This window comes from Carassius gibelio, chromosome B5 (assembly GCF_023724105.1).
Source record: "Carassius gibelio isolate Cgi1373 ecotype wild population from Czech Republic chromosome B5, carGib1.2-hapl.c, whole genome shotgun sequence".
Taxonomy (NCBI): domain Eukaryota; kingdom Metazoa; phylum Chordata; class Actinopteri; order Cypriniformes; family Cyprinidae; genus Carassius; species Carassius gibelio.
Window position 1 is genome coordinate 8964605 of NC_068400.1, and position 24063 is coordinate 8988667.

Consider the following 24063-nt stretch of genomic DNA (forward strand, 5'->3'; position numbering starts at 1 on the left):
CATCACCTTTATAAATGGAACCAAAAGTGTTGCCTCTTCTTTCACATACATAGAAATGTGTGCATGCATGCCTCTAGAACCAGTATGTGGTGGAAATTAAGTGCATTAATTGAAGTATTGTATGGTACTTAGAGATTTGAGGTAAGAGTTTCTTCTCATCCAAACTTTACTTATACTCCACTGCAATTCAGAGAGAGAAAAAATGCACTTGACAGCACATGGAGAGCTTTTAAATGACATTTTGTTGCAAAAGAAACTTCTCAACAGTACAATTAGTTGATTGGCAGAAAATGAATTGCCAAATAATTTTCACGCAAAAACATTTAATGGTTCCAGCATGTATTTTTTTTTATTTGAGGTTTGAACTGTTCACAGCTTTTATCAATGCATCTTTTTGGGGTTTTGTGTAATTGTGTCTGTTTTTCTCATTTTCATACTTGCTCACAAACCAAACTCTTCATTTGTTGAGAAATAAATAGCAGATTAATTAATGAAAATAATCATTAGTGAACGTTGTGTACAAAATAATGAATAATAATCTTGCATGAGTAATAATAATCTAAGGTTATATGATTCACAGGGGGAATGAAATATTAGAACACAGCTTGTGGCTGTGGAAGTGTAGAGTGTATTTCAAATATAACAACTGAAACCTTTTTAGAGACAAAAGAAGCTAATTATGAGGAAGAAAAGCATTATGATAAGGAGGAATCATTATTTCCCAGTTTAATATTACATCTGCTTATGTGTCATCTAGTAAAAGTATTGGAGTCAACTGATTTGATTTTGTGGTGCTCAAAACATTTCACCACTTGTGTAGCTTCATCAGCTGTGACCTGATAAACAGCATGATGATAGCACTTTTTAAGTCTCTTTTTATTTCTAATGAATCCAATTTGTCTTTATACTATTTTATAAAGTATCTTTATTCTATTTTGTAGTCTACAATAAAATGATTTACATGGTGTATTGTATAGTACATTTTGTTAATTGTTTTGGAAATAAAAAATGCACTATATCATCTTATGAGTTTGTTAAATTTCATGATTTTGAAAAAAAATAAAATAAAACAGCTGTAATTACTTACCATGCTTCTTTTACATACACATTTTTAGTCATATTAATGGAATTTGAGACAATAATGAACTATTGTTGTCTTTTATACCCTGATTCTTTTTATTGTGCACCATCCTGTGCCTATGTTACTGTATTCAGAGTCTCACAATATCAGCAAAACATAACACAAGCATGATGTAAATATAGAAAATGGGGAAAAGAATACAATATTCAGATATAAATGTGAATCAACAGTTTGTTGTTCATAATGAAGAGAGCATATCTGTGTAATTTTTACTGTCTTACCTCCCCCAGGGACCCGGTAGCGCCCCCTGGAAGAGCCAAAAAATGCACATTTCAAATGGCTGTAACTCAAAATCTGGTAAGCATATCGAAGAGAAAATTGGTAGAAAAACTATTTATGCTATGTTTACTAAATGATGTTGAACAGAGATTTCTGACATGCATGGAAAAGCGTTATAAAAGCATTTTAAAAAGTGCTCACAGTACAATACCAAATTTCATTCTGACTCTCAAATATGTCATAGAGGTTTATACACTGAACATATTCTGATGCCCCTTTGCTCATTAAAGATTGTATTTATTTAATTTAATTACTAAATGTTTTTAAACTGCATTACCCATACGCCTCTGTAATTCTATCAATGGAACGGAAAACAATGGCGCAGTAAATTGTAGTTCATTGAAATTACACTAGGGTTAGGTTAAGGATCTCTGTAAAAGGGTAATTTCTTTTAACATAGCAATACCTCATTGATAAATGACAGTATGACTTACGTAATAAAGATATCAAAACATAGTTTGCAACATTAATCGCTTTTTATTTTGGCCTTAAAGTTACTCCAATCACAGCGTGTCCTGTTAGAGCTGTGTCACGTCATACTTGTCCATATATGGTAATTACAGTACAGCTACGGCCGGAAGTGATGCAACGTTTCAGGGTAAATAACGGTGAAATAAACTTGTTACTTATCAAATTGTGTTTTATTAACACCAACCCCTACCCCAACCCTAAACTTACCATTACAATACTGCAAATACAGTTATTAAATTAATTAAATAAATATTAAATGACGCAATATTGATGTGCGCATGTCCAGTTGCCGTAGCTATATCCCATTCCGTTCTAGTCTTTCTCGTCGAGTTGACTTGCGGGTATCATGGAATTACGTGTGATTGGCAGGTCTACAGGGCCCTTTTGTTTCTTTACTATGTAGAAGAATATTAAAAATAATTATTATATAATTTATATATAAATATAAATTTCACTGAAACAGATTACAGTGAAACATTTTTTCCAAGTCCATTGGTTTCCATAGCATGAAGCAGAGGGTAACTAATATTAAATAATTTTTGCAGCTGTGCACTGTATGTGAATTAAATAATTCAATATATCAAAATATTTAATTTTTTATTACAAAATGAAAATTACTGTCATAGTTATTCTAGCATGCAGTAATTTTTATAAGAGGTATGTTAATCTATTAAACATAAAATACTTATGTAACATTTGCAGGTATGTGACCCAACAGGCTTTAAATAAAAAACTTTTTAAAGCCTACCTCTCTTTTTTTTTACAAACCAGGAGATGCAAGTCTGCCATCAGGAAACATATTATTTTCTTCCCTTTAAAGAAGCACCCCCCCCCCCCCCCCCAAAAAAAAAAAACTAGACTAAATGCAAGGAAACTTATAATAAATTGGCAATTACAATTATGACTATAAATAATAAAGTAATTCATATCTATTATTGTAATCAAACACTTCAAACATGACTACAAAACTTGAGTGACAATTTAGTAGCTTTTGGAGTATTATTTGGTATTTATGAGCTTATGCTCATGGACAAGAAACTTAAGATCTCGCAAGGTACACTGTTAAGCAGTTCAAGACCAATGCAAAAAGTTTTTTAAAAAGACAACTGTAAGAGACTAAACACTAAAAGAGACTGGGTACTGTGCAAAAACTTTACTGAAGAACAAACAGCAAGAAAAAACACTCAAAAATGAACTGCATTGAAGGGTGCTTGATGAGTCCAGGTGTCTATGGTGACTATGTTGTCATGCTGAAAGCTGGTTGGGATGTGGGGACTTTGGCACAATGTGTTGGAATTCACTCGCAGGCTCCCATGTGTCATCCCAGGTTTTGCCACTGTAAAACATCATAAGTGCACATAATGTTATTAGAACACAGAGCAAAAATCAAGATCACTGTCAGGTTTATGATTAATGTCTGCCATATTTTCATTTTACACAGTTTTATACTTCTATAACGTTACATCTCTTTTTTCTCAAGTACAAGGTCTGGCAGCTTTATTTACTAGTGTTACTAGTTACTTTTAATATTACAATTTTCCATACAGTTCTTGTACACTGAAAGCAATGTACTTAAAAATTTAGTGATTTCAAATTGTTTCTGATAAACTGAGGGATTAAGTTATATTAGTGGGTTGAGGAAAATCTCCTATTTGTTAGGAGAAAAAACACTCTTGGATTAGTTGAAAAGTGGCTACTTCTGACGTGCAGAGGCAGAATAAGTTTAGAAATTTCAACGTTATCATATTGTGTTCCAAGCAGATTTGGCAGTTCTACCAACTCTGGATAAGGGTAGTGGTTTGTTTTTGTGAATTGTGGGGACATTTTATAGGCGTAATGTTTTTACACTGTACAAACTGTATATTCTACATTAGCAAACTGTATATTCTGCCTCTATAGCCAGGGACACACTTAAAAACTAGCTGAAACATTCTGAGTTCAACACACAAAGACAGTTTTCTTTGACTAAAGCACATTTAACAAGTAATTTAAATGCGACTGTAAACACTGACTAAACGCAACTGGCTATGACTTGACACACTTGGGCATGATCAGTCGTAAGTATTAAATTACAGTCATAACAAGCCTTACAATCCTTAAGTGTGTGCCTGGCTTAAACCTGCCCATCACAGGAAACTGTCAGCATTTTTTAATAAAAAAAACTGTTTAGTGTGTCCTCATAAACCATGTTTATATTGTAATACCCATGTCATTACACACATTTGTGTCCTTGTATACAACCATGTATACAAGAACGCACACACAAACACACTTTACATACTATAACTCTTTTTTTATGTGAATGGCACCCGCACCAATCCCTTTATTTGTTTTTTCTGTCTGATCCTCAGGATTGCAGATCTAGCTCTTCCCAATGCCTCTAGCTCATCGCTATTTAAATCAGAGTACTGACCATCGACCTCACACCAGTTTTTCTACAGGCTACCTCAGAGGATTATTTACTGCCAAGATCTGGGAGCTTATAACAAAAAAAATCTAAGTTACTTTTTCACATTTATTGACTGACAGCTCTCCTGTCCTAATGTTGAGAGAAATAAAGTGCTAAAGAGGTGTTGTGTGCGCTGTGTTAACATGATGGTTGTTGTAGCTCTCAGTCCTGCAGAGTTTAGCTCCAACCCTCATAAAAACTCACCTGCCTGTAGCTTTCTAGCAACCTTTCAGACCTTGATGATCTTGTTCAGGTGTGTTTGATTGTATTGGGTCATGGAATGGACTAATCCATTGCATTGAAATGGAATTAACTAGGAAATAAAACATGACTTACCACACAGTGCAAGGCAACCAGTGAACTTTCAATTCAGCTTTCCCCTACACAAACACAAACAAACACAAGTAATAATTTAACTTTAACTGTTTAAGCAATCACTGGATATTACCTTTGAAAGGCCAGCACATGGCCTAATAAGACATTTTACCTCATTTATTTGTTTCCCAGTTATTTTATCAAAAAGGAAAACCTTCTGCCTACTACATTTTTGACAACCTGAAATAATGAAAAGACAAGTTTTTTAAGCCACGAATGCCATCATGCTTTATAGCTGAATCACACAAGCCCATATTTATAAATTCACATGTGAGGAGATATGCAGTCTTTTCCATTCGTGTCAAAGTGAATTTGTTCCTGTTTTTGTCAATCAAGCAAAATGTACAGGATTGGTTTCCCAACGCCCTTGGACATTGGCCACTAACACAGAGCTAAATAAATATGTAAATAACAAAATACTGTGAACTGGCTATCAATGATGAAGTCAGCTTTGACTGGGAGCAATTTTATGAATAGTGTGGAGTAAGTTGTACCATGCAAAAAGTTACCTTTTCTTCTGTTCTTTACCAGTGGCACCTCCTGACTCAAAGGCTTGGAAATGGAAGAGGCAGATGGATATGGAGGAGAGACAGGGGTGGTAGAGTTTGACGCGGTAAAAGTGTTTAACCTTCTTTTCCTCTGCCGCAGTGGAGGTGGAAGAGGGGAAGAAAGTGAGGGAAGAACAGTTGTAGAAGTAGCAGAGGAAGGAGGACAGAGAGAGGTTGGAGAGAGCGAGCAAGGCACAGGAACAAGATTGAGAAGAAATACAGTTTCAGGCTGCTTGGTGAGGCTCTCCGGCCGCTCCGCGGCGACGCTCTCCGGCCGCTCCGCGGGGACGCTCTCCGGCTGCTGGGCTGTGGAGGTTGCTAAAATACAAATTTAATATGTACATAGTAACAAAGAAATATACATGTATTCTAAACAAAAACATTACTCTTACCTTTTGTTAAGATAAACTCATAAGCCCTCCGCATCTTCTCCAAAAACACTTTGGTGACAGGAGTGGGGTGCAGATGCGTGATAATATCTGCCACCCACTTATTTGAAGCCCTTTTGTCCTGTTTCCCAATAAATAAAATTGGCTTGTATCCGACAGCCTCAAGTTTCAGCACCTGAAATGAACAAAAGCAGTTATTAAACTTCATTAGTTATTACACACATTAATTAGTTACAGTACACCCACTGATGTATTAGAAACATCAGTACTGTTAAATAAATTTCATTTAATGAAAAACAATGCAAGAAAATAAGCCATAACCCGTTTCATTAAGATTATTTTAGAAGACACATTACTCTTGAACTGTATACAATCGATCATCAATATAAGGTAAGGACAGAGGTACTGCTAGTTTCTGCCATTGCCATCATGACTTACTTAATACTTGACACAGAATACAATTTAGTAACTCTTTAACAAAATGTATAAGTAAAGATGGCTTCTTCCATGTATGAAATAAGATGTATGTAAATATGTTTGTAAAGGCCAGATCATATTAGTATGATATTTAGTATGTCAAAAACATGGCCTTTCGGTTTCACTTCACAATAATGTATGAAATATGAACTTTTTAACTTACTGCAATACGGGCAGAATCAATTATACGCCCAGCATTTCTGCTTTTAAGGACAGATTTCCCCCACTGGCTATCCAGTGATGCCACTTTTTCTTTTATTTAGTTTTTGGTGGACAGGCTTCCAAAGCAGACATGACAAGTTTTCCTGCTTGCCTGATTGGGAGTCTGGCAAGAAGGGCAGGGCCTGAATTTGGGCCTTGTCATGACTAGACAAGAAATATACACAAAAACAAACAACAGATGGACAAACTGTTACGATAAAGAGGATTTTTAGGAACTATTAAGAGAACTGGAAGGATGGTCAAATAAAACAAATAAAGATGAAAATAGAGATAAAGATATAGAGAGAGCTAAAAAGAGAGTGACAAGTAAACTACAGAACAGACAGGTAAACAGGACGGACGTGGCTCTTAAAAGTGCCTTTATTGTGTGTGAGTGAGTGAGTGAGTGAGTGTGTTTGTCTGTATGTGTGGTCGAGGTTTGGAATAAAGAGCAGGCAAATTTGAAAGACCTGATGAGAGAGAAAAAAAATATATTAATAATTGAACACCTTACACCAGAGGTGTCAAACTCAGTTCCTGAAGGGGCTCAGCCCTGCTCCAGGAAACATACCTTTAACTTTCAAATAAACCTTAAGGACTCGATTAGCTGAGTAAGGTGCATTTAATTAGGGTTGGAACTAAACTCTACAGGGCTGCGACCCTCCGGGAATTGAGTTTGACACCTATGCCTTACACTTTACACCAGTATTCTTCATTAATGTTACCAGATTTAAGAGTTTTTCCACCCATTTGGTTGATTTTGGGTTGCACCATGTGTGAATAAATGAGCTTGGGAAGGTGGAATTTTGTTATTTTAATACAAAAGAAAGAAATAGAAAAATTGCAATGTTCAACATAGCCTCCTATATAACCTCTGAACGAACATTTAAATTATTTATTTTATAGTGAGAAATTGTGCTGAGACACAAAACTGTTGTTGTTATGAATTTGTTTCTACTGATTATTATAGATAATATTTAGGCATTTATTATCAAATTATCCGTGGATTTTAAACAATTACTGGCCTGACCATTTATAATGTTAGCTAAAATGGCTTAATAGTTTGAGCTATATAAAATAGGTAACTGGAAACAAATCAGTACTGAAAATCTTGTATTCCCCATGATTGCACCTTCATGATTATATGCGAAAAAAAATTAACTTTGAATTTAATTAGCTAACTTTGCTAGCCTACTGCACATGTGGTGCAGCAAGTAATTTAAATATATATATATTTAATTTTCTATCATTAACCGTCCTAATAAATTGCTGCCTTACACGTCTTAAAGTTCTAAACACAACTTGTCCTGATTCTACAGTTTTATTGTGTAAATTTAAGAATAGTCTCGATCTCTATTAATTAATTTCTACTTACCGAGTGGAAAGGGAAAAACGCAATGAACCTCGGGATCACGATCGCGCCATACAATGACGTCAGAGTTATTAATTTAGAGGATATTTAATAAATAAATAAATAAACAAGACATTGATTAATCGAACACAAGCATATGTGCATTTATTTATCAATACCAGACTCCTATAAAAATAAAAATAAACATTATCCAGCATGCATCACCTATAATTAGTCACTTACCCTGTGACCTGGCAGAAAACGCTTAAACTGCTTACTGCACGCACCGCAGAGCGTTGTTAAACTCACCGCTGAATAGTGTTTTACCTGCAGTTGATCGTTGTTTTGGTTAAACTCACATCTGGAGGCTATTCTACCTGCAGTAGAGCGTTGTTAAACTCATCTCTGAATAGTGTTTTACCTGCAGTTGATCGTTGTTTTGGTTAAACTCACATCTGGATGCTGTTCTACCTGCAGTAGAGCGTTGTTAAACTCACCGCTGAATAGTGTTTTACCTGCAGTTGATCGTTGTTTTGGTTAAACTCACATCTGGATGCTGTTCTACCTGCAGTAGAGCGTTGTTAAACTCACCGCTGAATAGTGTTTTACCTGCAGTTGATCGTTGTTTTGGTTAAACTCACATCTGGAGGCTATTCTACCTGCAGTAGAGCGTTGTTAAACTCACCTCTGAATAGTGTTTTACCTGCAGTTGATCGTTGTTTTGGTTAAACTCACATCTGGAGGCTATTCTACCTGCAGTAGAGCGTTGTTAAACTCACCGCTGAATAGTGTTTTACCTGCAGTTGATCGTTGTTTTGGTTAAACTCACATCTGGAGGCTATTCTACCTGCAGTAGAGCGTTGTTAAACTCATCTCTGAATAGTGTTTTACCTGCAGTTGATCGTTGTTTTGGTTAAACTCACATCTGGATGCTGTTCTACATGCAGTAGAGCGTTGTTAAACTCACCGCTGAATAGTGTTTTACCTGCAGTTGATCGTTGTTTTGGTTAAACTCACATCTGGAGGCTATTCTACCTGCAGTAGAGCGTTGTTAAACTCACCGCTGAATGCTGTTAAACAGCACGACGAACGCTCCCCCAATTTCTCAGAGGGCGCTTTGATATCAGACTGCGAGGGATTTCTTAACATTAAAACCTAGTTGTGTGGCCAGATAAAGATGATATGGGGGACACCATTTAACCAGCCTCAGCATAGATCATTTATTGTAGCCTATTCGTATTTATTGTAGTCTAGATCCATCCACAGCGAACTTTTTTTTTTTTTTTTTCATCCACAGCAAACAAAGGGCTGCGCGTGCTTACCCAAAACGTCAAATTTCGGCGCCTCAGGCTCGGGTTCAGGGTTCCATAGAAGTCAATTGGACTGCCCTGCTCGTTGAAAAATAACGCCAAAGGGATACCCAGTGCGTTAAAATGTGACGCCAAGGGGTCCTGACCAAGCGTCCATATGTGACGAGTTGGGAGTGAGACCGTGTTGGTTTGAAAGAGTTTGATTCTTTATTGTTCATTCACACTTTACATTAGGGCTTCATTAGTTAACATTAGTTAATTCATTAGTTACATTTACATTTATTCATTTAGCAGACGCTTTTATCCAAAGCGACTTACAGATGAAGACAGTGGAAGCAATCAAAAACAACAAAAAGAGCAATGATATATAAGTGCTATAACAAGTCCCAGTTAGGTTAACACAGTACACGTAGCATGGGATTTTAAATAATATAATAAATAAAAAGAAAACAGATAGAATAGAAAAAGAATAGAGCAAGCTAGTGTTAGAGGTCTACACACACACACACACACACACACACACACACACACACACAATTGCATAATAAACGAAAAGAAAATAGAATGCAAAACATTAGAAAGGTAGTTAGATTTTTTTTTTAAGAATAGAATTAGAATTAGAATATAAATATTACAATAAAATCTTATAGTTCTTTTGCACTATAAATACTGTATTATGGCCACTAAATATCAATACCCTGATAATACTGTGAGCAAAGCATTAGCAATTAATCGCAACAGGAAAAACGTATACCGGCATATCCCTATATAAAACTAGTCTGATTAAATTTTTTCCATCGAAATTGTGTCCCAGGGGAAAATCGCTTTCACGTGCGGACTAAAAACCCAAACCAAGGAAACAGTGTAAAATTAACCCAGAGACTTCTTAGCACAATAGTGAACAAAATGTTTATTTGTTAATACAAGGAAACCAACCAGCATTTTAACCTCTTACTAGAACCAAACTGACCAACGTTCAAACACCTTTTGAAAAAAAAAAAATTTTTTATATTGTTTAAGTCTTTGGTTCTTTTAATTGTGATGATTTTGGCTCACATTTAACAAAATCCCACCAATTCAAGATCTCAACAGATTAGAATATGGTGACATGTCAATCCGCTAATCAACTCAAACACCTGCAAAGGTTTCCTGAGCCTTTAAAATGGTCTCTCAGACTGCTGATCTGACAGATGACCAGAAGACTATTATTGACACCCTTCACAAGGAGGGTAAGCCACAAACACTCATTGCCAAAGAAGCTGGCTGTTCACAGAGTGCTGTATCCAAGCATGTTAACAGAAAGTTGAGAGGAAGGAAAAAGTTTGGAAGAAAAAGATGCACAACCAACCAAGAGTACCAAAGCCTTATGAGGATTGTCAAGCAAAATGATTCAAGAATTTGAGTGAACTTCACAAGGAATGCACTGAGGCTGGGGTCAAGGCATCAAGAGCCACCACACATAGACATGTCGAGGAATTTACTGAACCACAGACAACATCAGAGGCGTCTTACCTGGGCTAAGAGAAGAAGAACTGGACTGTTGTTCAGTGGTCCAAAGTCCTCTTATCAGATGAGAGGAAGTTTTGTATTTCATTTGGAAACCAAGGTCCTAGAGTCTGGAGGAAGGATGGAGAAGCTCGTAGTCCAAGTTACTTGAAGTCCAGTGTTAAGTTTCCACAGTCTGTGATGATCTGGGATCAATATCATCTGCTGGTGTTAGTCCATTGTGTTTTTTGAAAACCAAAGTCACTGCACCTGTTTACCAAGAAATCTTGGAGCACTTCATGCTTCCTTCTGCTGACCAGCTTTTTGAAGATGCTGATTTCATTTTCCAGCAGGATTTTGCACCTGTCCACACTTCCAAAAGCACCAAAAGTTGGTTAAATGACCATGGTGTTGGTGTGCTTGACTGGCCAGCAAACTCACCAGAGCTGAACCCTAGAGAGAATCTATGGGCTATTGTCAAGAGGAAGATGAGAAACAAGAGACCAAACAATACAGATGAGCTGAAGGCCACTGTCAAAGAAACCTGTGCTTCCAGACCACATCAGCAGTGCCACAAACTGATCACCTCCATACCACACCGAACTGAGACAGTAATTAAAGCAAAAGGAATCCCTACCAAGTATTGAGTACATGTACAGTAAATGAACATGCTTTACAGAAGGCCAACAATTCACTAAATAAATGTTATTATTATTATTATTATTACTGGTCTTATGAAGTATTCTAATTTGTTGAGATAGTGAATTGGTGGGGTTTTGTTAAATGTGAGTGAAAATCATCAAAATTAAAAGAACCAAACACTTAAACTACTTCAGCCTGTGTGCTTTGAATTCATTTAATACACAATTTGAGTTGAATTACTGAAGTAAATTAACTTATCCACAACATTCTACTTTATTGAGATGCACAAGTATATATATTTTTAAAAATCCCCCAAAATTGCAAAAATATATATTTGTTAAAATATGGGGGATATTAATATTTTTTTATATGCATTCACATATGTCACATTTGAAGAAATATATATTTAACATATTTTTTGGCCAGAAAATATGCAAAAAGTCTGTCTGAGATTTTTGTTTTGTTTTAAATGAGCATTTTATCATGCTCCTGTGTTTAGGTTCAGTCATTTCAGTTCAACGGCAATGAATATGTTATTAAAATGCCTTATTTTTCTGAAACTTTCAATGTATATGGCCAAATTTTAGCTTGAACTTTATTTGGTAAAAGATTCATGACAATTTTTTAGAAAACCTTCACACTGACCAGAAAGTGCAACAACTGTGGCTTTGAATGAACTGAATCTTTGACTCAAGCACTCCATCTAGTGATCAACACGTACAAAAACTAATCATCAGAAAATATTTCTTCATTCATTGGTGTATCTAAAAATAAAATCCTAAAAGATATCCCTGCATTACCATGAATGTGTTTGCCAGGTACTTGCATTGCATTTGATCGCTAGGAATTAAACACTGATTTTCTGTCATGTTCTCTTGTTTGAGCTACAGGAATTTAGATATCATATAGATTTAGAGAGCATTGCCCAGCTCTGTTTAGTTGAGTTTGCATCATTATTCATATGTTTTGTTTGGTTGTTTTTTATTCAGCTTGCCTCGTGGACGCGGTATTGGATCACACTTTGTGGTTCCACTCTCATATTCTACGGATCCAAACTCTTACCAAAAAGTAGTTTATTTTTTTAATATTTTTTTTACTAACTATACTTAAGTAAAGTTCAAGTATATTTTTAAATATACTTTATGTAGCAAGTTTAAGTGTACTGTTTCAATACTCCTTGGGACAAAATTGTCTTTAAGTATACTTTAATTATAACAGTAGCAAACTAGTTTACCTCTATGTTTGTAGTTTGAACTGCAATTATATTAAAAGTGAACTTATATGTGTAATGATAGTTTACTAATTAAATACTTTGTCTTTGTACACTTTGAAGAAGAGTCTTCGTAAACTACTAGTTAGTTTTATACTGCAAGTATGTTCATAAGTTTTCTTAATTGAATTTTACATCATATTTTAAGTATACTACTATGTCCCTATTTAGGTTTTAATGTGTATATATTTTGTTTATAAATATCAGAACACAAAACATCAAAAGAAATAACGGTATCTGCTTGTAAACAAAAACATTTTATTCTAGCTTCATGCATTCTTTTTTATGTGGGTAAGTTAACACTTTAATGTGGGTAAGTTTCATAAAATATAAAGAAATAAGATTTTGAACAAAAAGCTCAAAAAAGACTATGAATTGGATTCAGAATGAAAATCAAAACGTAGATGGAGTCGATCAACACCCCAAAGCTTGACTTAATTATTACCTCTTCATCCGTCGACATTTTATTCCATAACGTTACAGTTTTGATGCTGTTTCATGTCAGATGATCATGTTAGATTATGTGTTAGTATCTGGTGTTTCTTTTTTCTTCCTCACCGGGTTTTTGTTTTTGGAAATTTTGCACAGAAGATGTGTACTAGTGCCCTCTTCCATATAATAATGAAAACACGGATTCTAGGAGCACACGTATAGCTCAGATATATTTAGAATTTTTGTAAGTATACATAAATGTCATTTTAAGTCATTTTAACTTGCTCCAGAAGTTTGCGCTCTGCAAGTGAACAACACAAAGAAGTTGGACTGGACTGTGCCCAGCTGGTGGAATGACCTCTCAATCTCAGTTTGAACATCTGAGTCTTTACTCATTTTCAAAAAACATCTAAAGACTCATCTTTTTCACCAGCACTTAACCAACTTATACTAGCACTTACCTTTTCTTTTCTTGTTTATCATATTCTTTAAAAAATAAAAAATAGAAAAAAACCTGGCTATGTGTTCTGTACTAGACTAACTGAGACTTATCATGTCACTTGTATAATGTTGTTGTTCTCTTGTTGGTCTGATTGCTATATTGTTCTCATTTGTAAGTTGCTTTGGAAAAAAGTGTCTGCTAAATGATTAAATGTAAATGTAAGTATATTTCTGTGAAGTACATAAAGTAAACTAAAAGCATACTTTCCTATTTTTAGTTTAAAAGAAGTGCACACTAATAGCACACTTGAATAAACTTCTTTTTCATAAGGGAAGCCCTGCGAGCCACACAGAAACGTGCAAAGAACAGAGTGATGCAAAGAATCTCAAAGCAATTCCATTTTGTATCCATTTAAATTAATCATGCATTATTAGAATAATACATTTTATTTATTTGTAAATAAATGAAAAATGAAGAAATAAAGTATCATTTGATATAAAAAAAAAAAAATTTGGAATCTTAAGTCTTCACCGTGTAAGAAAGTGTGTGTTGTGGGCTGGATGGTGGTGCTGCCGGATGATCCGGCTCAACCCAACATCTTTCAGCTCAACCATCCTGACAAAGGTCAGTCTGCTATTGAATAGTACTCATTTAGTCATTGTTAATGATGAATTATAAGTTCCCTATCTGTCGGTCACTACGAGTTATGTCGAACGACATATGGGGTCTCACTTGGGAGGCCAATCATCTCTGAATTTAAGAGAAATCGCCAACGAAAACGTTTGTTGTCTTCCGTGTATGGGCATTCAGCACGCTGAAGGCGCGTTCGTGGATGGTTCATGCACGCACTGCGTGTGTGACCATGGCAACGCTGTGATCGTGTCACCCCTTTCTTAAAGGGAAGGGAGAGACCCCTCTGTCACTACCCATTCCGGCTTCTCTGCCACGAGCAGAGGACCGCCGGCTAGTGCTCTGGGAGATTTGAAGGTGACAGTGAGAGCTTCTCTGCCAGGCCACGCCCCACGGACCTCTTACCCCTTCCACAGTGTTTGTCCTGTGCGGCTGCTGGGTGATTTTGCTGGGCTGTCTTATGGCAGTCCCAACGGGTCATTCAGTTTGCCGCCGGGGATCAGATGTCGATTGCAGCATCGGGGATGGGCTGTTGACCTCTGTGGATGAAGATTCGGCGGGGCTGCCCCCCTCGGGTGTTGTCGCCACTGCCGAATTGGAGTGCCGAATTGGGGCCTTAGAACAAGTGTCCCGGCACGTTGTTGTCACAACAGATGCCTCCAACTCGGGCTGGGACACGACATGCAACGGGCTGGCAGCTTCAGGGTCCTGGACAGGACCTCGACTGCTTTGGCACATCAACTGTCTGGAGTTGCTGGCAGTGCATCTAGCTTTACGACGGTTTCGGCCCCTGTTGCTGGACAAGCACGTGTTGGTCCGCACGGACAACACTGCAGCTGTTTCGTACATCAACCGACAGGGCGGTCTACGATCACGTCGCATGTCTCAACTCGCCCGCCATCTCCTCCTCTGGAGTCAGACGCGGCTCAAGTCGCTGCGCGCTTTCCACATCCCGGGGGAGCTCAATCGTGCAGCTGACGCGCTCTCACGACAGCTCACTTTCCCTGGGGAATGGCGACTCCATCCCCACACGGTCCAGCTGATCTGGAGTCGATTCGGGGAAGCCCAGGTAGTCCTGTTTGCTTCCCACGAGTCCTCCCACTGCCAGCTGTACTATTCCCTGTCCCAGGCCCCCCTGGGCACAGATGCACTGGCACACAGCTGGCCTCGGGCTTTACGCAAGTATGCGTTTCCCCCAGTGAGCCTGCTCGCACAGACACTGTGCAAGGTCAGGGAGGACGAGGAACAGCTCCTGTTGGTTGTGCCTTACTGGCCCACCCGGACCTGGTTTTCGGAACTCATGCTCCTCGTGACAGCCCCTCCCTGGCGCATCCCCCTGAGGAGGGACCTCCTCTCTCAGGGGCTTGGCACCATTTGTACCCGCGTCCAGATCTTTGGAACCTCCACGTGTGGCTTCTGGACGGGACGTGGCAGACCTAAGTGATCTGCCCTCAGCGGTGGTGGACACTATCACTCAGGCTAGAGCCCCTCTACGAGGCAGGCCTATGCTCTGAAGTGGAGTATGTTAACAAATTGGTGTTCTTCTCACTGAGAAGACCCCCGGAGATGCTCGGTCAGAGTCGTGCTTTCTTTCCTGCAAGAAAGGCTGGAGCATGGGCTGACACCCTCCACCATGAAAGTGTATGTGGCTGCCATTGCAGCCCATCACGATGCAGTGGACGGCCGGTCCCTGGGGAGGCATGACCTGATCGTTAGGTTCTGAGGGGTGCCAGAAGATTAAATCCTCCTAGGACACCCCTGTTTCCCTCCTGGGACCTCTCTATCATCCTGGCTGGACTTCAGAGGGGTCTCTTTGAGCCGCTGGATTCAGTCGAGCTTCCTGTCTCTCAAGACAGCTCTCCTGATCGCGTTCACTTCCATCAAGAGGGTCGGGGACCTCCAAGCATTTTCGGTAAGTGAAGAGTGCCTTGTGTTCGGGTCGGCCTACTCTCACGTTGTCCTGAGACCCCGGCCGGGATACGTGCCCAAGGTTCCCACCACTCCCTTCCATGACCAGGTGGTGAACCTGCAAGCGCTGCCCCTGGAGGAGGCGGATCCAGCCTGGGCGTTGCTGTGTCCCGTAAGAGCGCTTCGCATAAACGTGGACCGCACCCAGAGCTTCAGAAGCTCTGAGCAGCTCCTGGTCTTCTTTGGAGGTCAGCAGAAGGGGAAGGCTGTCTCCAAGCAGAGGTTGGCCCACTGGATAGTGGATTCCATCGCCTTGGCATACCATTCCCAAGGCGAGCCGTGCCCCATGGGGGTGAAGGCCCACCTCACATGGAGTGTGGCCTCCTTCTATGCGTTGGCGCACGGCGCCTCTCTAGCAGGCATTTGTCGAGCTGCGGGCTGGGCGACACCTAACACCTTTGCAAGGTTTTGCAACCTTCGTGTAGAGCCAGTTTCTTCCCGTGTGTTGGGTAACAGGTAAATTAGCGGGAAGGGCTGGCTGGGTGTCACGCTTGCTAGCCTAACACGGGGAGGTGAGCGCCTTTCTTCTCCCAGTAGAGTTCCCCGGTTGGCGCACCCTGGTTGAGCATCCTCCAGCAGCCTCGGCAGTCAGACTTGGCGGAGCAGTCTGTCGCCAGGCCCAGTACTGGTGTCAGCATGCCCGGAGTTCCGGTCAGCCCCTGTACTGGGCTAGGTGTTCATATGGCTGGGTTCCCTACAGGTAATCCCATATGTGTATTCTTCCACGGTAAGGTTTCCCTCTTGGCAAACCCGTGTCTTCCCTTGACAGACCCGTTCTGTCAGTCTCTTCTGGCAGTCGTTCCATCCCTACTCCAAGGTAGGACCTGCCTCAGAGACCCCTTCCATATGTAGTACTGCCCCCTGGGTCAGTCCATATCGGTATATCCACATGTCACCTCCCTACGGGTAGGATGTGGTCTCCATAGCGACCTTTTCCTAAGGCTCGCTTCCCCATTGTCCTGCCAAGCTGGAAGAACAAATAGGGAAGATTTGAAGCAATCTTTCTCTGAAGGTTGAAATCCCTTCCATTAACTTTATGTGGGCAGAACAGCAGCGTGGCCTTCTCCAGCAGCGATGTACTCACCCTTTGGCCCCTTCAGTACCAAGGTCAGTGAATTTGCGCTGGGGCTTTGGGAAGGTTGCGACCTTAAGCATAGCTTTTATGTCCCCATGCCACAACCTTGAACCATTCGCTGTTGCCGGGACACGTTCTCGGCTCCTCAGCATAAAACCTAATGAGTGGATGCACCTGTCGCCCTATTTATACCCGTTGGCACGGGGAGTGGCTCAGGTATGTTAATCCACTAGCCAGTTTTCATTGGCGTTTTCTCTTAAATTCAGAGATGATTGGCCTCCCAAGTGAGACCCCATATGTCGTTCGACATAACGTCTCTGTTCCCTCCATCAGGGAACGAGGGTTATGTACGTAACCGAGACGTTTTCTTGTATGCATAACTCAAGCAGAATGTCTGTGTTTCTCAGGGAATGTTTACAAGTTTCAGACAAGTGATCAGTTCAATGCGATCATGTGGCACAGACACCTGGAGGAGGCGAGTCGGAGAAGACCTCAGGTATCAACAGGCGCTGGTTCATTAGGACTGGATGCATGAACAAAAGCTTTTTTCACAATAACAGTTCAGAAAAAAAAGGTACAAAAGGGGTCACTGGACCCCAGTACCCGTTCAAAAGATACTTTAGATACTAATATGTGTTCCTGTAGCTCAATTGGTAGAGCACTGTGTTATCAAGGGCAAGGTTTGGGGTTCGATTCCTCGGGAACATATGATATGATATGTAAATTGATAGCCTGAATGCACTGTAAGTCGCTTTGGATAAAAGCGTCTGCTAAATGCATAAATTTAATTTAATTTAATTTTAATATATGCAATTTAGATACATGGTCATATTTATTGTACTGCCTTTAATTTATGTTTATGGATATTATTCCACTTTTTTTTATATTTTAATACAATTCAACTGTGCTTAAAATGTACTTCAAAAATAAAGTCACAAGCTTTAAATTATTTTTTTAAAGGTTTAAATATTTGCTGCTCCTCATGTTGTTTGAACCAGTTTGATGATTTATTTTCAAAGGAACACAAAATTAAAATTTTCCATAAAAACAGTAGATAAACTGCCAAAAAATCAATTCAAAATCGATTTAAAAACAATAAAAGTACTGTCATCCAAATCATGACTCCAGATACAGTTTTGCATATACTTGTACTAATATTTATCGTGATTAATTGCATGAAAAAGTTTTTGTTTACATAATGTGTGTGTGTGTATATTGATTATGTATAGATGATGTGAAGTCAGGCTCTAAAGCAGGCAGGCAGGCTGAGGATACCACCGCTCAGGACAGCAACGCAGGGATGCAATGAACGAACCAAACCGGCGGGATCCTGGAATCCGGAACGAAGAGTGAAGACCAGGAAGCACACTGAAGACTCACTGAAACAATCTGACAATACGGCTGGGTGAGAAACTTAAAAACTTAAAAAGGTTTAAATAGTCCCGGTGATGAGTGCAGGAGGTGGCAGTGATCAGGGTGATAGGTAATCAGTAACCACACCTCCAACACAACCGCACGCACAGAAAAGGTGAGGCAGTGTGACAATGTGTGTATTTATATATACATAATAAATATAAACAGTACACATATATGTAAACAATTTTTTTTATTTTAGATGTAATGAATCCCAATCTTATATAAAATTAAAAAGTAAATGTTTGAACAACATGAAGGTGAGTAAATAATGATTTGCTCTGGACATGAAGCTCAGGTAAGTATCAGTTTTGTGTAACCTAGTTAAAGACCTGTTTATTATTATTATTATTATTATTATTATTACTATTATTATTATTATTATTATTATGTTTTTCAAAAACCAGTTGTCAAAATTTTTAATGCTGGAGACATTTAAAGTTGCTTGCTTGCTTAAAGCTGAACATGTTTCAAGAATTTCTAAAAGGCTATTCATGTTGTAAGAAATCATCACTTTTCAATGGGGTGACAAGTGTACATAATTTAATTTATTGAAGGAATATTTAACAAAATGTGATACTTCTACTATGATGCATTCACACTTGATGTTGCATGAAAAAAGTTTTTTTTTTAAATCATTGTGCACTGTGCATTGTGCACGAAAAAATTTACATTTAAGGGTTGCAGAAAACAATTCCCTGTACAAAATGCATCCAACATGTCACATGTGAAGTATTGTTGAAAAACTCGTTGGATTATAGACTTGTCCTTTTAAATAATGCAAAATACCTTGAATGCAGAACCTTTAGGGACCTCTAGTGGTACAGTTCCACATAACGCATAAATTCAATCAACACATGTAAGCAAATTATTGCAATCCCTGTTCTGGACACAACATCATCTCCTGTTACCCAAAATAATTATTCTACTTTTAGAAACAATTTCTTACTATAACATAGTTACCAAGAAAAACGTGTTTTGGAATAACTTTTTTTTTGTGTAATATAGTTTAATAATAATAAACATATTAACAAAAAGAGTATGCAACTCTAAAAACAAGTATTTTTTCCTACTCCTCCCATCAGTCTTGTTACTAAAAAGGTTTTCATTAAATTCATTACTTTTTCTCTCTCACACAAATACTACACTCAATATTATCTCTTTTACAGCTTGTGTGTTAGAAAGTTCTAGATCTTTATTATTATTATTATTATTATTATTATTATTATTATTATACAATCATCTATGTATATTATACTTGGACCTCTTTTTTCATTTCTCATTTATGCTAGCATTACTGTTTCATTATTTGTTTGTTTATTTATTTATTTATTTATTTAGAGCCTCTGCTCCCTTCTATTATTGTTTTCTCATTTCTCATAACTCATCTGTCTAGCTGTTTGTATCTTGTCTACTTTATGCTCTTGTTGACATTTTTATCCTCCTTTATGATTCTTCAATCTATCTTTCTGTGTTCTATAGCCTGTTTCTTAGAGGGTGGAACCATCAGAAAGTATCTTTAAGACTTGACTTGAGCAAAACGAACAATTACCATGCTAGTATTTATAGAGCTGAGGATTCCTTTCTCAATTGTTAGAACAGCAAAATGATTGAGTCTCTTCTGGCCCATTGTTCACCTAAGTCATGTAAGTAGACAACACAATTCACTAAATGACCGCTCACAGCTGGAACTGCTGACAGGAATAGTAAGCGCTGTTTGAAAAATTATATATAACTATATTATGCTTAGTTTAAGATAGTCCTACTTTAATACATTAAAATAAACAAAACTTTACACACACACACACACACTGTACCAGTGTCCAATTCTAGCTGATCCTGTTGCAGCTCATCTTTAATGCCATCTATGCCACTGCTGCCACTGCTATCTGGAAAGTGTGAAATAAAGTTAATAAATAATCACTGGACAAGACACTGGACCTCACTTCTGACTCAACATTTGTTAGCCTACTTTTATCAGCTGTTAATTTCTAAAGTTATTATCTATATAATAACATTTAATATTCAACTTTTTTAAATTATTGAGAATAAAGGAACAAAACAGTGCTGGTTCTATATTAAAAGAACAGAACATAGCAGTTTTACATTAAAATATTAGTTGTACTATAGCATAATCTGATTTGTGCATCAGTCAAGGTAAGCAGAAAAAGATAAACCGGATCTTTGGTTTTCATCCAAAATATCTTAAATTGTGTTCTGAAGATGAACGGAGCTTTACAGGTTTGCAACGACATGGGGGTAAGTGATTAATGACAAAATTTTCATTTTGGGATGGAGTATCCCTTTAATTACTACAGCAAATTTAAAGTCATTATTAGTCTAAGTATAATTTACAAAATATAATAATTAGTGGTGTTTCATTGAGGAATTAATAATTGTTTGTGAATAAATATAGGCCTAATTGAAGACCACTGCTTCATTTGTTAACTATTCAGTTTGTAATTGTAAATTGTATGAATCAGTTGAATCGAATATGTAATACCTTTCTGATGCATAATATAGACGATCATTTATCACCAGCTACTGACCTAGGTTAACAGAAATAGACATAGCTTTATTGACATGATTGCCAGGTATTATTTATAGTATTTACAAAACATTTATGGTAAGTTATTTAAATTACTGGGCAAAGAGATGTATAAAGGAACAGTAAAGATATAACAATAGTTTACAATATATATCAATATACAAATATATTGCAATAGTTTTAATATAATAAACCATCTGTGAATGGATTTAAAAGATGGATTGGATGTAGGGGTGTACGATATTAACAAAAAATTATATCTCTATTTTCATAGATTTTATCAATAACGATAATAAGACAATATTTTGCTGAGTGTGTTATTGTGCTGATACCTCAAGGACTGCCGTGGACAGCTGATTCATAAAGTTTTTAATATTCCTCATATTTTGTGTGGTAACCTATCCTACAGAAAAGCATTGAAAACTGCTAGATCTGATTACTTTTCATCTCTTTTAGAAGAAAACAAACATAACCCCAGGTATTTATTCAAAAAAAGTGGCTAAATTAATGAAAAATAAAGCCTCAACAAGTGTTGACATTTCCCAACATCACAGCAGTAATGACTTTATGAACTAGTTTACTTCTAAAATCTATACTATTAGAGATCAAATTGTAACCATGTAGCGTCAGCCACAGTATCGCATCAGACAGTGCACTATAGATCTCCTGAGAAACAGTTTCACTTATTCTTTATTATAGGAGGGGAAGAATTGTATAAACTTGTTAAATCATCTAAACCAACAACATGTATGTTAGACCCTATACCATCTAAGCTCCTAAAAGTGGTGCTCCCAGAAGTTCTAGATCCTCTTCTGACTATTATTAATTCCTCATTGTGGTTAGGAAATGTCCCTAAAACCTTCAAACTGGCAGTTATTAAGCCTCTCATCAAAAAAACACAACTTGACCCCCAAGAGCTAGTTAATTATAGACCAATCTCGAATCTCCCTTTTCTGTCCAAGATACTAGAAAAGGTGGTAATCCTCACAATTATATTCCTTCTTAGAGAAAAATTTTATTTGTGAGGATTTCCAGTCAGGATTGACTGTATCATAGTAATGAGACTGTTCTCCTTAGAGTTACAAATGACCTGCTCTTATCATCTGATCGTGGTTGTATCTCTCTATTAGTGCTACTGGATTTTAGTGCTGCGCTTGACACTATTGACCGCAACATTCTTTTGCATAGACTAGACCACTTTGTTGGCATTAATGGAAGTGCATTAGCATGGTTTAAATCATACTTTTATGACCGCCATAAATTCGTAGCAGTTAATGAAGATGTATCATATCGATTCCCAAGTGCAGTATGGGTACCTCAAGGCTCAGTACTAGGGCCATTACTCTTCTAGCTTTACATGTTATGCTTGGGAGATATCATCAGGAAACATGGTGTTAGCTTTCACTGTTATGCTGATGATACTCAGCTCTTTATTTTGTGGCCTGGCAAAACATACCAATTTAAAAAAGTAACGGAATGCATAGTCGATATAAAAAACTTGATGACAAGTAATTTCTTACTGCTAAATTCTGAAAAAACAGAGGTGTTAATTATAGGACCTAAAAACTCTGCATGTAATAACCTAGAACGCTGTCTAAAACTTGATGGCTGCTCTGTCAATTCTTCGTCATCAGTTAGGAACCTATGTGTGCTATTTGATAGCAATCTTTCCTTAGAAAGCCATGTTTCTAGCATTTGTAAAACTTAATTTTTCCATCTCAAAAATATGCCTAAATTACTGCCTATGCTCTCAATGTCAAATGCAGAAATGTTAATCCATGCGTTTATGACCTCAAGTGGTTGCTCTGCACACTTAATAAACAAACTCCATTTAGTCCAAAATGCAGCAAAATGCAGGTAGAGTTCTTACTAGAGCCAGGAAGTATGACCATATTTGGCCGGTTCTGTCAACACTGCATGGGCTCCCTATCAAGCATTGTATAGATTTTAAAATCTTGCTTATTACTTATAAAGCCCTGAATAGTTTAGCTCCTCAGTATTTGAACAAGCTTGTTACATTATAATCCTCCACGTCTGCTGCATTCTCAAAACTTAGGCAATTTGATAATACCTAGAATATCAAAATCAACTGCGGGCGGCAGATCCTTTTCCTATTTTGCGCCTAAACTCTGGAATAACCTACCTAACATTGTTCAGGAAGCAGACACACTCTTGCAGTCTAAATCTAGATTAAAGACCCATCTCTTTAACCTGGCTTACACATAACACACTAATATGCTTCTAATATCCAAATCCGTTAAAGGATTTTTAGGCTGCATTAATTAGGTAAACCGGAACCGGGAACACTTCCTATAACATCCGATGTACTTGCTACATCGTTAGAAAAATGGCATCTACGCTAATATTAGTCTGTTTCTCTCTTATTCCGAGGTCACCGTAGCCACCAGATACAGTCTATATCCAGATCAGAGGTTCACTGCAGTCACCCGGATCCAGTACGTATCCAGACCAGATGGTGGATCAGCACCTAGAAAGGATCTCTACAGCCATTATGTAACATAGAAAGTAATGGAGCCCTTTATACATTGTCGTGTATCTTTAGAAATAAATAATGGACAAATGGAGTCTTTAAACGCCTCAGATGTAAAGTTATTCGCTGTCAAAGTAACGCCAAAATGAATGTGAGTCAATGGGATGCTAACGCAAGTGAAGTTCTGCTACAAGATGGCGACACGCGGCCGACTTCAACTTCAGGTCGACTTCCTTGCCGCCTGCTCACAGCTTGTCTGAACCGAACTGATTCTTTTGATGATTGATTCTGAACTGATTCTGTGCTAGTGTTATGAGCGCGGGTAAACCGAAGGCTTGAATGAAGGGCAGTCATCGCGAATGAACCGGTGAACCGTTTTTTTTTTTTCAACTGGTTTTATTTGATCGAACTGTCCGAAAGAACTGGTTCACTTGAGAACCTGCTCCTTTGACCTTTTGTCAAATTAAAATTTCCTCAAATTTTTTTTGTAATAACATTCCCTTTTGTGAATGCCTGCCCACGCCCAATCATAATATTAGTACAATTTATTAATAATAATTTAGCCGTAAATAAAACTTTATTGACAAAGTTCCATTTACAAAACAAAGTGGCATGAAGTTTGAGTAGTATTCCTTGAAACATAACGGGTGCAATAAATAAAAGACAAAACAAAAAT

The 24063-nt window shown here is 37.8% G+C and overlaps 1 protein-coding gene across 3 annotated transcripts; it reads right to left on the reverse strand.

Annotated features, from left to right (window-relative positions):
• Positions 1 to 2764: 2764 nt before the first annotated feature.
• On the reverse strand, positions 2765 to 8879 carry LOC127958783 (uncharacterized). 3 transcript variants are annotated; one of them, XM_052557759.1, is made up of 7 exons: positions 8667 to 8879; positions 6293 to 8572; positions 5656 to 5827; positions 5225 to 5581; positions 4828 to 4895; positions 4677 to 4720; positions 2765 to 3227 (listed from the first exon to the last, which is right to left on the reverse strand). In XM_052557759.1, exons 3-7 carry the CDS (start codon positions 5687 to 5689, stop codon positions 3137 to 3139), a joined length of 594 nt encoding a protein of 197 aa, XP_052413719.1. In that variant the 5' UTR covers positions 5690 to 5827; positions 6293 to 8572; positions 8667 to 8879; the 3' UTR covers positions 2765 to 3136. The 3 variants fall into 3 exon arrangements, with proteins under 3 accessions (XP_052413719.1, XP_052413718.1, XP_052413717.1); XM_052557758.1 differs by having other exon boundaries at positions 5656 to 8196; XM_052557757.1 differs by having other exon boundaries at positions 5656 to 8366; positions 8649 to 8879.
• Positions 8880 to 24063: the final 15184 nt, after the last annotated feature.